General features: G+C 42.0%; 1 protein-coding gene across 1 annotated transcript in view; it reads right to left on the bottom strand.

Annotated features, from left to right (window-relative positions):
- slc43a1b (solute carrier family 43 member 1b) overlaps window positions 1–18,326 on the bottom strand; it is a 30,557-nt gene that overhangs the window by 10,905 nt on the left and 1,326 nt on the right. The window contains exons 2-7 of the mRNA XM_079160176.1: window positions 14,877–15,035; window positions 13,032–13,215; window positions 12,855–12,910; window positions 12,290–12,366; window positions 1,432–1,524; window positions 529–662 (exon numbers count right to left, since the gene is read on the bottom strand). Coding sequence (XP_079016302.1) covers window positions 529–662; window positions 1,432–1,524; window positions 12,290–12,366; window positions 12,855–12,910; window positions 13,032–13,215; window positions 14,877–15,030 — 698 coding nt within the window. The 5' untranslated portion in view covers window positions 15,031–15,035. The remainder of the gene's footprint in view (window positions 1–528; window positions 663–1,431; window positions 1,525–12,289; window positions 12,367–12,854; window positions 12,911–13,031; window positions 13,216–14,876; window positions 15,036–18,326) is intronic.

The following is an 18,326-nucleotide window of genomic DNA, read 5'->3' on the forward strand; positions in this document are numbered from 1 at the left end:
ATGGCCATCTATCCAGTAGTTGAGTAGTTATCATGCTCTAGTGTTGGACTGTTTTCCCATTGGCCTGACAGACCAGCTGAATCTGTTCAAGTCTTCAGTCTCTGTTCTGCAATCTGCCAGACTGGTCACTATGCAAGGAGCCAATTCATTACTGTATAATATAGTAAGGAGATTAACTAAGCCGAAGTAGTACCTGGGGGGAAATTGAGATATATATCTAGAGCTATTCATTTGAAACACGTCAGCCACGTTTCTCTGATCACTCAGCATAATAGGATATGAATGGATTTCACATGCTCACATATTGAGCTGTTTGCTACGCTTCCCCCAAGTGGACACAAATAATAGTTATAATGCAGCTTCAAAATCTAGTTTTAATCATAATTGAATGTGTCTTCCCATAAAGAACCTAAAATAACGGAGGTTATGGAGTGGCACGGTGAAACTCGTAACTGGATTTTCCGGTGAAGGTTGTGATTGTGTGTGTTTTCACAGGTACAATAATGTTACTACAGGATGTGCACTGACGTGTATCTGATGTCTTCAGGTGCAGGGAAGGATTCAGCAGGCCAGTTGAGGAAACAGTTTATGAAGACTGTGCAGGCCATACCTGACCAAACCCACATGATGACACGGAACGACACGCCAAGGTCATAAATCAACTGGAGCGGTAAGAGGAGGGTTTGGGAGGAAGACAGGTAAAGAGAGAAACAGGCAGAAGAGGAATGAGGGAGAAGGAAAATATGATGAAGTCGAGATGAAATGAAATGTGATTTGTTGAACGTATATAGATCACATCTCCGGTCATATTGTGTACGGAGAGCAACAATATGTGCTCAACAAATTTACAAAATAACAATTTCTCCATATTTTTACATCACAATCCAATGACCTTTTCTTCCTGTAAAACAAAATAAGCCGAGTGCGTACGTAAGCCAGTACCAAACAATTTCAACCAGTAAACAAACATCATGACATCCCATCATCAATCAATCTGCAACTTTTAGTGACAACGGAGGTGTGTGTGGAGCCACAGTCCTCTGCAGAGCCTTATCGCTACATCCTTTGCCCGCCTGTGTTTTAGTGATCCATCACTAATCTATTCATCATCCTGAGTTCTCATCTTTTTCATTCTTCCTTCCATCTTCTCTCTCTCTCTCCATCTTTCTTCTCTCTTTTCTTTCTGTCTTTGTTTCTGTTCCCGTAACTCTTCTTGTACTTTTCCTACAGCTTTCAGCAATCACATGTATTCAAAAATCATATTCTTCACTATAGAACATTGTAATAGGCACAATTGGCAAATATGTTGCTGACTAAATATTTTATGATAAAACTGCACAAGCAAGTTCGTGACAACAATCCTAAATAAGTCTTTTTTGTGACGATTATGTTGGATAAAAAGGATATGTGTGTGTGTGTGTGTGTGTGTACCTTGACACCAGGGAAGGTGACAGCTGAAGAAGCATAGGAGCCGATCATCAGGGAGAGGATGGTGGATCGTACATTCCCAAACATGTTAGGCAGCTAGATGACAGAGAGAGAGATGAAAGACAAAGGAGACTTCTATAATATCAGACAAAGATATGAACCATCCTTACCAGTCAGCAGTAAATGTGAGCTCAATGTGTGCTTCATCTATTAATCAGCTACTGTATGACCTTTGATCTCTTTCAGGCATTTCTGTAGTCAACATACAACGTAAAACAGACTAAAATGAATGAACAAAAATCACTAACTACATCACTGTTATGAGTAAACTAATGTACGTTCTCAGTGATTCAGATGCACTTTCCACCACTAGGCGGTGCCACCGCATTCTCACACAAGCTTTTCATGAAGGGTGGACATTGAGCTGATTAACATAAACACACACACACACACACAAACACAACCAATGTAGTATAATTCATGATATATATAGTCACTATTTGATATGAAAACTACTATAACAGCTTTTTGCACAGAAGCTCCCTGTGAAAGCTGTGCAGCTTGCTTATAAACACATTGATCTGCACTATAGCTGTATTCTCACACATATTACACAATAAAAACAACATTTACCTGTAATTATTAATAACAAACAGACACACACACCTGCCTCTATAAATATGGTGACATATTGATTCGAACCTGTTGGCATCAGCTTCACTCAGCCCTGCACTAATGCAACCAAATGAAACATGTGCATGACGTCTGTGGAAAATGAAGGTGTAATGTCAGCAGTCGGTCAGACGGCAGAGGTCTCGTCAGGTGCTAGTGAGGCGTTCGAGGAACTTGTGTCCCCCCCCCCACCCCCCCCCCTACACACTAGCCCTGTGTGATTGTCATCCATCCTTTTGTCACGGAAACCTGGCTTGTGTGTGTGCTCATGTGAACATTCTCTGGCCATGCAGATGGTAAGTTCGGCGTGTGTGTGTGTGTGTGTGTGTCTACAGACTTTCACTCTAACTATAGACACAGCTGGAGTGCTGCCAATCACACAGCTGTTCACACTGCAGGCCTTCATGTTCCGTTTAAACGTATTGCTCAAATCAGATTTTATGGATTGGAAAGCCCAATTGGCTTTTTTTGGAGGGAACCAGGGCAATGATAACTTCCTGTTAGCCTACAAAATGACGTCATCCCTGCACAACTTTATGGTGTACGTAGCCGAGGTCATGTCAAAAACACAAACACTGAAAAAAACTTGTGTCCCTGAAGTGTCCCTAACTCTGATATTCATTCCTGCTAGCTGCTTCATTGCGATGTGGGGCACTGGGCCCAAACACAGGACTGTTCCACCTCTGACAACACTATCGACTGATACCCTTCTCTAGGCTGCAGCAAACAAAAAAAGTTCAGACTTGGCTCTTTGACAATCAAGTAGTTTGTTGTGTACTCTGCTTGTGTGTTTTCACCTCTGTGTTATCTCAAACTCTCTAATCTAACTTATTCTGCATACAAGCTTTCCCAAATGAAATGAAAACTACTGTTCATGAAGTGGTTTGGTGTATAGGCACACTATGCTAGCATATTTCTATTTAAAATCTGAACAAAAATAGCTCTAATACATCTGTATAACATTGGACTAAGTGATGTATTGACAGTACTGGTCCTGCTAACAGATTGTTCAAAAGCATATTGCTTCAACAAGGAGACAAGAAACCTAATACTGAGCCATGATTTGTATTATCTGAAGACCATGTGCTTTCAGCTGATGGTGCAGATGTATTTATGTGATTCCTCTCTACTCGTAAGGCAACAAATGAACTCCTCCTTTCCTATTAATGTGTTGCTCTGTGTACCTATTTCATTAGCTCATGTCAATTAACATATCGGATCTATCCAGTCCGTAATGATTAATTACATAGTCATTGTGGAATTGATTAGTGCTTTTCCAGGATATTCGTTAGTAGTAGTGCTAGTAACAGCATGGACCCTGTAGCCCTCAAGGGGTTTCCATCAAGTCCAGTGCTCTTCAACTTTATTGAGGAAGTATGCGAGCACAATAAACTAAAATAACGAATGTTAAAACGTGGCTTGACTCTCTAATAGACAGGGCTACAACAATGTAGAACAAGGCACAACCCACATTAGTTAATGTTTAACTTTAGTGGTGCAAATGCCCCAAAGAACTTTGCAATGAATCACTTGGACACAAAGTCACCGGGGCTGTTGGGCACATAGCAATTGCCTGCTTTGTGTGGTTGGTAATCCAGTTTTGAGAACTTTGGGAACAGTTGTAGTGGTGGTAACAAAAGTAGTAGCAGTAAAACAGTTTATGTTGTTTATTGATGTTGATGACCAAATATTAGCTGTTTGTCTCTCCATCAGTCTACAGTCCTCAAGCTCAACTAATGTCATAACTCTGCTCAGTGATGTTCCATGTTGTTGCTTTGCTTCCACCTCTGTTTCTTCTATTCTTATCTGCCCTCCCTCTTTTCCATGGTTCTCCCGCTGTCTTTCCATTCACTTTACCATCTGTTCTGGCCTTCAGTTCCCTCTTCTCTCTTTCATTATTTTGCACTGCTGTAGTGCACACGTAGTTAAGAGATCAAACAAATATGAGGCAAAAAACGTAGCAACATGAAGTTATCTCCACAGGTGATCAATTCCCCAATATACATTGTCAACTCCAGAGGTGGATCACACTGAAGGGCCATATACATGTTTTACTGCACAGTGGCCGGTGCATAGCGATGGCAGTGTCCAGCCCAAACCCCAGACTAGATTGGTGATATTGCACAATTCTACAAAAAACTGAATTATGTTCATGTCAAGGTGTTTCAAACTCTCTCTCTCTGTCTGCCCATTGCAGCTACAGTATGGTACGGTTAGGAAAAGATCATGGTTATTGCAAACTATGGTTAAGATGTGAATATTTTGTTAAGGTTCAGAATAAATGTTACGGCTTAAGTAAAAGGCGAACATTAAATGCATCCTACAGTTGAACCACCTCCTAATAACCTCATTAAGATGCCAGCATGATGGGATGCTACATCATTACCGGACAATGCATATAGTCAAAAACAATGTAATTAACACAATGACAAGAACAAACTCACAAGAACCAGTCACATATATATTTATATGACAACAAAGCAGATAGAATAACATAAAACCCAAATAACACGATTCAACTGGCCTCTGCACATTCCAGCAACACTAGTGGCGCTAAAACACGCATTCCACCACACACTGAAGGGCACCATTCAAATATTATTCTCATCAGAGGGAACAATACCAACCATATCATTAAAAACGACACAATAGAAAATGAACACAGTAACGCTACTGCAGATGTAAAAAAACAAAAGCAGTTCATTTACCAAAGCTGCTGTTCACTTAAAGACAAAGTCCATCCTCCTTTATTTTTGTTAATAAAGAGTTTAATCACGCGGTTGTTCAGTACATCGCTGCGGTTCAGTTCCAGCCAGACGTCCTTCTCGATTCATGGACACCAGTGAAGACAGTCGAGCCTCCACAGTTGTATTTCTTAAATATGTTTTCATGCGTTTGAGGGCTGAAAATGTCCGCTCGCTAGCAAGTTTCACAACAGTCACGCTAGCCCAGGCAGGCAGAGCCTCACCTGTCATCATGAAAAGTAAAAAACAAATAATGATAAAATAAAATAAAAATTAATATTTCTCTACTGATCTGTGCTATAAATGTAATTTCTGTATGATTTCAATAATTTTAAGCATTTTTATAATCAAAATCGCAGAATTTGCTCATGTCCTGTTCTAACAGAGGAGACACGTGAGGTGAGGCAGCGTCGAGCTGTGCCTCACCTCAGATTGCGTAATCCCTAACAAACTAGGTTGAGCGCGTGCCTTTTGCTTTCTCATTGTTTGTCACCACTGTAATATTTGCAGACACTTGTATTATATGTCCTTTCTTTCTATAGAATAAGTCATGTATTTCATGTATGTGTAGAACTTATTTAGTCTTGCTGATCTGACAGAAACCGCAGTGAAGAAGCACAGAAGGGAGGCAAACAGTACCTCTGCCTCACTGAAGGGGGCGTGCGAGAGTCCACGGGTCGGGTTTCTGCCTGTAGTTCCGTTGCTCTTCTTCTACACTTCTCTTCTTCTTCTTATATTTAGCTTTGACCGCAAAAATGTAAGATTCTATATCTAAGCTTAAACATTTCTCAAAAGGGAAATATGACCAAATCAACAGCAATTCAATGTCGCACTGGTAAAGTAACCTTTTATGTGTTTGTTGTTCTCTCAATACATCCGTGGTTGCTACACAGATTATCGCAGGATTTCGCATTATTTGCAGGTGGCTCCCGCGAGCGGTCCGCTTCTGAAACGCTTGTGGCGCACGCGCTCCCGGTGGAATCAAATATGTACCTTACCTATGTGTGTGTACCTAAGAATACTGATATGAAATATGAAGAACAACCAGTAGTCAATGTGCAAGCTGCCAATTGAATGGTGATTTAAGCTACTCTATTGGGTTCATATATTTGTAAATCTGACTCTGAAAGAGTCAGTGCCTCACTAGCCACTAACCTCACCGCACGTCACTGATGCTCACCTACTTGTAGGCCAGCTAGCAGCTCTGGCACGTCAAAGAATATGCCCAACATGTCAAACTAAAGATCTGATTAGTTGAAGACTATGACAATCAAAAATAAAAGTCCTCATTTACTTAAATTGCAAAAGTTTTCACTTGCAATTCTGAAGGCCTGGGCAGATTTGTTGAGTTAGAGACAGCACTGGGGTGAAATCTGATTGGATAAAAGCTCTACTTAAAACAAGCTGTGCTGGAAGCGCAACTGAGGAAGACTGTTGCTCTGCAATGAGATAATAAGCTAATGGGAAAAACATTTTAGAATACATGTAGTGTATTTATGAAAAATAATTACATTATAAAATAGCTATAACTTTGTGATTCTGTCTAGACCAGCAGCCCTGACGGCCCACCACTGGACAGAACACACTCATCAATATCGGAGAAGGACGCTCAGGAATTTACCTAATTCCTGGCGTTGGACCTTGAGACGATCACCGCACACACCAAGACCTGCTGGTAAGTGGAGTCAACTCCCCCAGGAAGGAGCGCTGGGATGGAAGCTAAGCTAACCCAGCTAGGACCTAAGGCTATTCCTCCACCCAGTCTGCTCCTGGCTAATGTCCAGTTGAATGAAAATTCAGGCAAACTCAGCAACAGGAGGTCGGTGACTATTGTGCCAACAGAGACCAGGCTCCATCGTGGCATCCCACATCAAGCATCAATTGACAGGTGGAGCGCAGGACAGAGAGCAGAACTCCAGTGGGACGAGGCATACTCTGTGTGAACATCAATGATGCCTGGTGCTCAAACATACTTAAAGTTGATGAACGTTTCCCTGATGGTGAATTTTTTATGTTTAGTTGCCGGCCATGTTATCTGCCCAGATGCAAATTCAAACTACAGGAAAGCACCATTGTTTTTGTTTTGTTTTGTCATTTTGTAGCAAATGGCAATGTGCAAACCTGATTTGCATAATGACAATAGATTATCCTTGAATCCTTGAGCTATATTGTGTTTATTTTGAACCAGCATTACGGATGCAAACAAGCTACACAAGGTGGTGCACAGTGTGGACACAGTATACTTGCTAAACACCATCATGAATCAAAGTTGTTTTTCACTGCAAGTTTTAATGTTAGCTAGCATTACCAACAATGCTACTGCTAGCTAACATAAATTGGTCCTTGCTCACTTGTAGCTCCTTGTTCATTTTCTAGCTGAGAGTGTTAGCTAGCCTACGCCAGGATGCTATTTGTTGATTTCAGCTCCACTTTTAACACAATAGTCCCCCATAAACTGGTAAACAAATTCAATAACCTTGGATTATCCACTACACTCTGCTCATGGATTATGGACTTCATACAAACAGACCAATAACCGTCAGAATGGGCAACCGCACATCCTCCACCCTCATCCTGAACACAGGAGCACTACAGGGCTGTGTGCTCAGTCTGGCCCTTTTCACTCTTTACACCCATGACTGCACACCCATCCACTATTGTGAAGTTCGCTAATGACACCACTATAGTAGGACTGATATCAAACAACGAGGAGGCGCACTACAGAGAGGAGGTACAACATCTGGTTGAGTGGTGTACTGACAATAACCTGGTCCTTAACACTATAAAAACCAAAGAGAATCATCGTGGATTTCAGGAAAACCAGGAAGACCACACCTCCCCCTCCACATAAACGGTGAGGAGGTGGAGAGTGTAAGTGACATCAAATTCCTAAAATCCACATCACAAAGGATCTGACATGGGCCCTTAACACCTCTGGTGAAGAAAGCCCAACAGAGGCTCTTCTTCTTGAGGAAACTCCAAAAAAGCCAAACTCCCCTCTCAGCTCCTAGTCAACTTCTACAGGAGCACCATAGAGTCAATTATCTGCCACTGCGCCACCGTGTGGTACACCTGCTGCACGGCAGAGAGCCGGAGAGACCTGGCCCTGGAAGTTAAAACAGCGCAGAGGATCGTAGGAACCGAGCTCCCGACTCTGGACACGGTGTATGCTAGCCGTCTAGACAAGAAGGCTATCAGCAAGGACCCAACCCACCCAGGTCACAGTCTGTTTGTCCCCCTCATTATTCTATAGGCATTACATTTTACAATCAACATTTACTTCATAATGAGAAGTTAAAAGGACATTTGCCACTTTAAAACAGCACTGCTGGCTCTGGCCAGTCAGTTTATTATAGTACAAACTGCCTTGCAAAGTTCACAGGGCATGTGCTTGCAGCTAGTTAGGTTAGCTGGGAATGTACACTGTTTACCTCAAGTAGTTATGTAAGAGCTTATCATCAAGATAATACACGGCAGACACAAACACACACCAGACCAGAAATGACAGCAGTGAGGCCAGAATGACCATGTCAAGTCCAGGACATGGTCTAGGTGAGAGAGAGACTTGACAAAGGGAGTGGGCTGTCGGAGGGTGTGTTGTCCGCCCATGCTTTGGATTGGCTGAGAGGCCACATCAGAATTTAGAACAACTGGTACAGCATGTGCTGCTTGGCAAAATGTGCACGCACACGCGCACACACACACACACACACACACACACACACACACACACAGTAACGTGCGGTGAAGTTCGTGGCTGGTGAGGCACACTCTTTCAGAGTCAGATTTACAAATATATGAAGCCAATATAGAGTATCTTAAATCACCATTTAATTGGCAGCTTGCACATTGACTACTGGTTGTTTTTCATATTTTATATCAGCATTCTTTACACACACATAGGTAAGGTATATATTTGATTCCACCAGGAGCGTCTGCTCCGCGATCTGCGACCTGCCCCACCGGGAGCGTTTCAGAAGTGGAGCGCTCGCGGGCACCACCCGCGAAAATCGCGAGATCCCTCGATAATCTGTAACAACCACGGATTTATAGAGAGAACCACAAACACATACAATGTTACTTTACCTGTCCAACGTTGAATTGCTGTTGATTTGGTCATATTTCCCTGTTTTTTGAGAATTGTTAAAGCTTAGATATTTAATCTTCAATGTTTGCGGTCAAAGCAAAATATAAGAAGAAGAAGAGAAATGTAGAAGAAGAGTAACGGAACTACAAGCATGAACCCGACCCGTGGGCTCTCGCACGCCCCCTTCAGTGAGGCAGAGGTACTGTTTGCCTCCCCTCTGTCCTTCTTCACTGCGGTTTCTATCAGATCAGCAAGACTAAATATGTTCTACACATACATGAAATACATGACTTATTCTATGGAAAGAAAGGACATATAATACAAGTGTCTACAAATATTACGGTGGTGACAAACAATGAGAAAGCAAAAGGCACGCGCTCAACCTGTCTCTGAGGGATTGCGCAATCTGAGGTGCGGCACAGCTCGTCGCATGCCTCACCTCACGTGTCTCCTCTGTTAGAACAGGACATGAGCAAATTCTGCGATTTTGACTAGAAAGATGCTTAAAATGATTGAAATCATACAGAAATGACATTTATAGTACAGATCAGTAGATAAATATCATTTATTTTATTTTATCATTATTTATTTTTTACTTTTCATGATGGCAGGTGAGGCTCTGCCTCCTCTGACCGCACGTCCCTGCACACAACACACACACACAACACACACACACACACACACACACACACACACACACACACACACAACACACACACACACACACACAGATGAACATGTGTTTATAAGCCTATAAGCAGTCCAACCACACACACGTTGTTTGGAACATGACTATTGAACTTTATGCTTGTTGATATTTGTTCGGGACTCAAAAGAGTAAATCCAACTCTCTGGCCACATCCCAGTCTGTGACGTCACTGCAGAGGTTTTGATGTTGACAGAGAGAGAGCTTTGGAAAGTGCGTATATGGGGCATCCTGGTGACCTAGCATTAGTCTATGCAATGTACCGTGATGTGATGTCCAAGGTGCAAGTCCAGACAGCAGAGACCATTGTTGTCCCTGTCCCCTTTTCTACTTCATGACTGCCACACTGGTTGGCTTCTGCTGCACTGATGATGTACACAGGCTGATGAGAAGGCCTCATTTAGTTTGACATTGAGATGCTAATTATCTTTAATTTCATCAGCACAATTATAAAATGTCAAAGAGTACTGAAAATGATTGGCAGTCATCATCAATTCAAAATAGGAAAACTCAAAGAAGCAGTGTACGTTGCTAATGCTCCATTCATTGACTTCTATTTATTTGGCTGTAAACACGACATTTACCTTATAAAGTTGAGCATGTTATCAAACTGTTGTCTATTTACACAGCCAGCGGACACGGAGCAACATCAGCATTCAATTGGAGTTGTATTGGTGTCCACCTGATGAAATAAAGGCTTTTAGCTCTGTTTTGTCTCAACCAACTACTAAGAAAAATGTCACTTTAGATGCTGAATGCTCCGCTTTGATCACCGGCTAGTCTATAACATTGTTGCTGTTTGATGATGGGCGGGTAGTGTAAAGTGGATGAACTGAAATCAGTGGGAATTAACTTCATGAGATGGAACAGCTGCAGGTCGTAAAACCAAAACAGTGAGCTGAAAAATGCTAAGCTGCTTTGTAGAGCTGAGGGGAACTGCAGAGCAAGGTGAGGATTGTCTGTGGGTTTGTCACTACAAGAGAAAACGTTCCCATTATGCACAATTCATTTGATGTGACTTGGGGCGACTGTGGCTCAGTGGTAGAGCAGGGTCGTCCTTCAATCAGAGGAGCGGCGGTTCCATCCCCGGCTCACTAGTCCATGTCAATGTGTCCTTGGGCAAGACCCTTAACCCCAAACTGCTCCAGTAGCTGTGCCTACAGTGTGTGAATGTTGTATGAACATTAGATAGTCCTGGTGGGCAGCTGGCACCGTGCATGGTAGCCCCTCTCATCAGTGTGTGAATGAATGATGACATGTAGTGTTAAAGAGCTTTGAGTGGTCAGAAGACTAGAGATATACAAGTACAGTCTATTTACCATTTGATTAAAATGATTGATTAGTGCTGCTTTCAATTTATGAAGTGATCAGTGTCTTTAGTGTCTATGTGTTGCTATTTGATTTTTTATCATGTATTATAGTAATATGATATCATAACAGAATTAGTTTTGAGCAGCCGTTCAAAACGTGTGTTACAATATTTCATCGTTAAGATTCAGTGCATTGTGGTCCACTCAGTCCAGTGGGCATGGGCTATTATTGTGAAGAATGCAAATAATGTTAATAACTTAATGATCGGCATTATCATACTGATAACTTAGCATCTGAGCTTTTAAAACATAAAATAGAAACCATAGAAACAGCTGCTTCAACACAACGTATTGTAGTTAAACTAGTTGTATGCTATATTGCCAAACATAACTTTGTACCATATATCAACTTTTGATTTGATTAATTGTTGTCAATATCAATGAAAAAGGAGAGGAATGCCAACACACATACACAGCATTTGTAACATTTTCTCTGGCATTTATCAAGACACCTTCTTGTATGTTAGGCTACAAAACATGGTATAGTCATTTACAACGTGTTGACATCTTCATGCATTGTGTTTGGAGTCAGTTTTAGTCATGGTAAATTGATTTTCAGTAGGAATTATTATCTCGTAACTCAGCATTAAAGATATAGAGGTATTATGGTATTGTATTATTTTCAGGTTCAAACATGTGTTTTGGGTATTTACTGGAACATGTTTACATGCTTTAATATAAAAAATAAACACATGATTTTTCTTATACTGTCTGTCTGTACATAGCTGTATTCGCCTTGAGTCTGAAACGCTCTGTTTTAGCCCCTGTCTCTTTAAGTCCCTCTCTCTGCTCTGATTGGTCTGCGCTGTCGCTGTCTTCATAACGTCACTGCTCGTTTTGATACCTATTTATATAGCACTTAGACCTGTTTTTTGTTTTTTAAAGCACGGAAATCTTACTTTCTACAATATGGGACCTTTACGTTTTACAAAAAGTGCTTTGGTACGACTGCTGCTCCTTCATCAAGAAGGTGGTTTAGCATCTGATCTGGCTGTCTCCTGGATGCTTCCCAGGCATGTCCAACTGAGAGGAGGGATTATAAATCCCAGATGGTCTGGGAACACCTCAGGAGTCCTCAGGAGGATATGGAGGAAGTAGCTAGGCATAGGGGCATCTACTTTACCTAGCCTGGTGCCATGGCTACAAACAGGAATTTTATAATAGAAGTATTTTTCCATGTGAGGAACCATTTCTTAAGTTCCGTTTTGAATACATTTTGATACTTCTCAGCTAGATTTTCAAATTGAGGGTGCAGGCGCCTGTGTGTGAGTGGGAATCATACTGTGAGTGAAGTGAAGGTCAGGCAAATTCCTCCGAAGCCATTGAAGGACACAGCGAGGAAGATGAGGCCAGACAGCACTAAGGGGACACATGGAAATGAAGGTTAAAAACTTTACTGGTACATTCAGCATTATTTACAATGTGGGTGTCAATGGTTGTACCTTTAACCATCCCCAACTGAAAGTCAGTCCACTTAACATGTCCTTTATAATCACTGATTGCATAGATAAACTATGCAGGTGACAAAATGTATTTTTTGTTTGCAACACACAGTTTGGGTATTAATTGTTCTTTCTTTTCCAAGTTACTTAAACTGTTTATAGTCTGTCTTTATGTGACTGCTTACTTTGCTTGTCTTGTTTGAGTCTGTTGTAAAGATGCTGCAGTGTCTCCAGACCTCACAGCGAAGCTGCAGAGTAAAGTCTTACCATAACGGATGATTGCAAAACTACAACTCTTTCCTTTAAGTACTGTATCTCTGTGGGAATATTGTGTTGTTGCAGTAGCAGGATTGAATGGAAGCAAGTGTATGACGATTCGAGGTTTGACATGTTGAACTGTCTTACCTTCGGGGTCATATGCAGCGGCAGCTATCATTGCACAGGAGGCTGCGAAACATGAACTGAAATGTACACAGGATGTCAGAGCACACACGGGGTGTGGTTTCAATGTCATTTTCATTTTACACATTAAACTCTCATCTTTAGATGAAAAGCAGACAATAAACGGACTGTCTGTCTCACCTGCCAATGAGCCTCAGTGGGCGAGGTCCATATCTGTCCATCAATATTCCCAGGGGTAAAGTGGCTGCACTCAAGAGGAACGAGCCAATGGTGAAGCCGAGGTTCAGTACCTCTTCCTGCTCCACACAACTCCGCCAGTCACCATTCTCCATAGAAGTCACGTTGGCGTCGACAGTCTCATTTTCTGGATAGGGTCGTTGAGAGAAAGTCAGGAGAGAATAAACTGTTGAAAGTAGAGGACCAAACACAAGACTAGACATGACAATGGATGAAACAAAATAAACACAAAACACCACTGATAAAGGCCCTGATAACTTAGTCAGTGTTAGAAGTCAGGGGCAAAGCGGCAACCTCAGGGTCTGAAAAATGAAGCCAATGCGGAGGTGCAATAAACCTGCATTCTCTTTAATAGCCATCAGGGGGCGACTCCTCTGGTTGTATAGAAGTCTATGAGAAAATGACTCTACTACTCACTTGATGTATTACCTCAGTAAACATTGGAAACATTTATGGTCTCAATCTCTAGTTTCACGTCTTCTGACTGATCTCAGTTTGTATATGTAAATGATGAAACCTCCATGCACACTAAAGTTAGTAGCGGAGTTCCACAAGGTTCTGTGGTTGAACCAATTCTATTCACCTTATATATGCTTCCTTTAGGCCATTTAATCAGAAAACACTCCATAAACCTTCATTGTTATGCAGATGATACTCAATTATATCTATCGATCAAACCAGATCAAACCAACCAGCTCACTAAACTTCAAGCATGTCTTAAGGACATAAAACCTGGATGAACAGCAACTTCTTAATGTTATTCTACTAGGCTGAGAACACCTCCGAAATCAATTATCTCACGATATAGTTATTGTAGATGGCCTTTCCCTGGCATCCAGCACAACTGTAAAGAATCTCAGTTATCTTCGGATAACTTCGTTATGTCCTTTAACTCCCACATAAAACACATTTCAAGGACTGCATGTTTTCACCTACGTAACTTTGCAAAAGTCAGGCACATCCTGTCTCAAAGCGATGCAGAAATATTATGCATTTGTTACCTCTAGACTAGATTACAGTAATTCCTTATTACCAGGCTGCACTAATAACTCTCTTAAATCTCTCCAGTTGATTCAGAATGCTGCAGCTCGTGTACTAACAAAAACTAAGAAAAGAGAGCGTTTTGTAATAGCTTCTCTGCACTGGCTCCCTGTAAAATCACAAATTTAATTTGAAAATTCTTCTCTTCATCTACAAAGCTCTAATTGGTCAGGCACCATCATATCTTAAGGAGCTTATCCCCTACTAGAGAGCTGCGCTCCCTAAATGCAGGGTTACTTGTGGTTCCTAGAGTTTAAAAAAGTAGAATGGGAGCCAGAGCCTTGAGTTATCAAGCTCATCTTCTGTGGAACCGGCGTGACGTTTATTTGTAAATTATGTTCCCATTTAGAGTCAAATAGACCATAAAGCAGGGTTTGCTTTAGGGGGCGTACCTTGTGATTGTTAAGTTGTTGACAGGTCTGTCATTGAAATCAGTCCTTGAATAAAGACTTGAATAAATCCACCACACCCATGGTCTCCTCAAAGAACCAGAAACACCACTCATAACATGGTCAGAGTGTTTCTTCACCAAGTCATAGGCACCACAGCATTCAGCATCCTCTCTGTGGCACATTTATTCACCAGAAAAGCTGTCAAAATGCACTGTAACGTAAACATCTGTATGTTGGTAAAACTGCAGCTTTGAAACTATTCAAGAGAGAGGTATGTGTCTGATACTGTATATCTGACTGTGGACGATTACTGCACTACAGACAACCAGAGGAGCTGATTGGAGGGTGGTCTTACCAATACAAAGGTGGGAATAGAAGCCTTCATTCTTCAGCATGATGAGCAGTGAGCCCCAGCCCAGCAGAACAGCAGAGAAGAGCAGGTTCTCTATAATGGCTGTGATAGCCATCCACCACCTCCTCCTGTATGCTTGGGCCAAGCTGGGAGCCATGACAGCTGTAGACACACAGGAAAACATTAGACCACCAAATAGCCGGAAAACAAGTTCTCCTGGGAACCAGCAAGTACAACAAATCCTCACTTTGCACCACCCTGTATTACTACCTACTTATGTAGACATTACCCGGAGGAGCAAACAGAAGGCAAATGTCCGAATCAGTTGACATCAAACAGACTTTACCCTGCCGGCTGCCTTGTACAAAGTCTGAGTAATGTTCAGTTGAGCCCATGTGTGAATAGAGTTGCTCATTGTCCAGAGAATTCAGAGAGTGGTTGTGGTTATGATGTTTGTGTCATACAGCTGGCACTAAACCAGAACAACACAAACATCCAGGGTAAAGAAGAAGGGTCACTTACATGAAGACGGAAACGAAAAGTCTAACTTCAAGGGACTCTGTTGTTTGTGACCAAATTGTGCACTGGCTATGTGACCGCGGAGTAATCTACGTCATGTCCTGCCTCCTGCATGCTCTGCCCATGCGCCACCCATCACCTATTTCCACATCGGACACAAATAATCTTCTGCATCAGTGTCACATAACATTCTGCATTTCACCTCAGCTCACAGGTTCTGTCCTAGCAAAGTGTCCCTAAGCAAGGCACTAAAACTAAACAGTAACCTTATATCAGAGGTGCAGTTCTCTTCAATTGAACCTTTTCTGTGGCTTTTCTGGCCACTTGTTTTCTCTCTATCTTGTGTTCTCCTAAAATGGGCACGGGCAAGCGGGTGGTGTGCGTATCTAACTGTCCACCGCTCATCTCTCATACTACTGGACCCATTAGCCTAATATTTAGTGCACATTGCAATGATCCACTGAAGTTAGGGGCGGACAACTGAGTGAGATTCAATTCTTCTTTGTTTGGGGGGAAGAGGGAGACACACCTGGCGGACGACTGTTGCTTGTTGTCCTGTCAGACTAATTTGTAGCAATACCGTGTGTAGCCCTTCTGGTGGGTACAATATTATCATAAGCACTAGAACTGATGGCTAGGGCTACAAAATGGAAACCCAAGTTGTAATAAATCATAGTTCCTTCAAGTTAGTATATCAAAGTTAGTTAACATTTATAGCACATCTTTCTGCTGCTGTAAACCTGGAAGATTTCATCAGTTAGGAATGTTGATGTTGTGAGCTACTTTTAGGCCATAAGGATCCACACGGTTGGTTTTGCTGAGGAACACTGAATGGAAACTTTCAGGAGAACCCTACAGAGTAGGCCTACCCTTTATTCTGTCACCATTAAACACTATCACTGTTGCATCAGTAAAACTCTGTGGAGCTGCACATGGTGTCAGCTGTGAGCTGTCATGAAACCTGAAAGGAAGCATGGGGAGGGGGAAGATGAAACCAAACAGGGAGGAGTTTGACCCCACTTCACCTTCTACTGTAGCTGGATACAGTCTATGAGCTGGACCTATCAAGTGTCCTGCACTGATGTAATCCATGTGCACACACTTAATCAAACACACACAAATATTCCTGTTGAACTACAAATCAGTGGACCCGGTGTTCTTCCCAGCTATGAGTGTGCACATATTTGATAGACTGACTCTGGTGAGTGTGTGTGTGGGTGTGAAGAAAGCAGTGACTCAACCTGAATAAGGCACATGTTTGCACACCGGAAGTCCAGTAGACCACGGAAATAGCAGCCCTCTCTCTCTCTCGCTCGCTCTCTCGCTTGCTCTCTCTCTCTCTCTCTCTCTCTCTCTCTCTCTCTCTCTCTCTCTCTCTCTCTCTCTCTCTCTCTCTATGTCTCTCTCTCTCTCCAAATCACACACACACACTCTCACTCCCAACTCATCAAATACTGACAGTTGGTCAGTGGCTCTATGCTACAAACTACGATGCTCCAGGTTCACCTTTAGTGCCTTTTCATGACGTGTCAGTTTCCACTTGTACCGAGTGTTTTCCAAACGTAAGTTTACTTAGTTTTTAGGTTAACTTGGTCATGTTTAGGTAACAAAACTACCTGGTTAGGTTTAGGAAAAGGTTGTGGTAACTAAATAACTATGTTTGTCATGTAAAATAAGTATGTTTATTACATACCTGGCACACACACACACATATATCAGGAATTGTAGGGAAAACGCTGTTGTGATTTGCGTGTTGTCTTTTCTTCCCAGATACTTCTGTATCTGACGGCAGCAGGGTGGATATTGTCTTTTAATATCATTTGAGCTTTTTGCAGGCACCTCTTGTCACCAATATCACTGATGGTAAATGTACTTGTATAGCACCTTTCTAGTCTTCCGACAACTCAAAGCGCTTTAACGCTACATGTCACACACCCATTCATGTCCAAGGACACATCAACATGGACTGGAGGAGCCGGGGATCTTCTGACTGACGGGATCATCAGCCCTCACTACTGATGTCACTGATGCTCAGTAGATGGGTACCAATTATCTTCGAGGTGGTTTTAATCACCCGCTGTAGAGCCCTCCTGTCCTGGCCGTTCACATACCATGCCAGTTTATAATGTTTCAGTCAGGATGCTTTCTTTTGCTCCTTTGCAAAAGTTAATCTGAACTTGGTACATGAGTTTTGTCTTCTTAAGTTTCTTAAAGAAATACATCCTTTCGTTACCAGGGTGGAGATGTGGCTGGATGAACATGTCCAGCTCTCTGTGATCTTGAGTCCCAGGAACCTCGAACGCTTCACCTGCTCCACCTCAGCCCCACTGTAGACTTGAGCAGGCTGGGTAGTGGCAGAGCCTTAGGTCTTAGCTGCATTAGCTTAACTCATACCCCAGCTCTCTTAGTTGTCTTCCCAGGGCGCTCAATCAGCTTTCACTGGCGTTTGGTCTGGGTGGATGGTTGGAAGATATTGTGGGCGTTGATCGTCTCGAGGTCTGCTTCCTTTTCCCATGTTGATGAGTGTATTTCTGTCATAGATGGATCAAAGTTTATGGGAGCTACTGGCTAATGGTCACCATGGTAACCCTAACTGTTACAGCTTTGGTCTTCACTTTGTGATTTCTGTGTAGTTGGCAGTTAATATAATTTCCAGCAGTCTGATAGGCTGGATATGTTTGCAGCAGCAGCAGATCATCCCAGACAGGTTTCTGCTTTCTTTGTTAAATCATTGTGATCATTGAGTCATCAGCTAATGTGTGAAAAGAAAAAGAGAAATATATAAATATATATAATATATAGCCGCCTATATTATCCATGTGCTAACTAATGTTACACTTGTAGCCTATGTTGCCTATTCTTCCTGTCTAAAGTGAGCCGGTGTAACTTTTGAAAAAGCCAATAACACACAAAATATTCTTCCTCCTACAAATG

Source organism: Pholis gunnellus (assembly GCF_910591455.1).
Source record: "Pholis gunnellus genome assembly, chromosome: 5".
NCBI classification, from domain to species: Eukaryota; Metazoa; Chordata; class Actinopteri; order Perciformes; family Pholidae; genus Pholis; species Pholis gunnellus.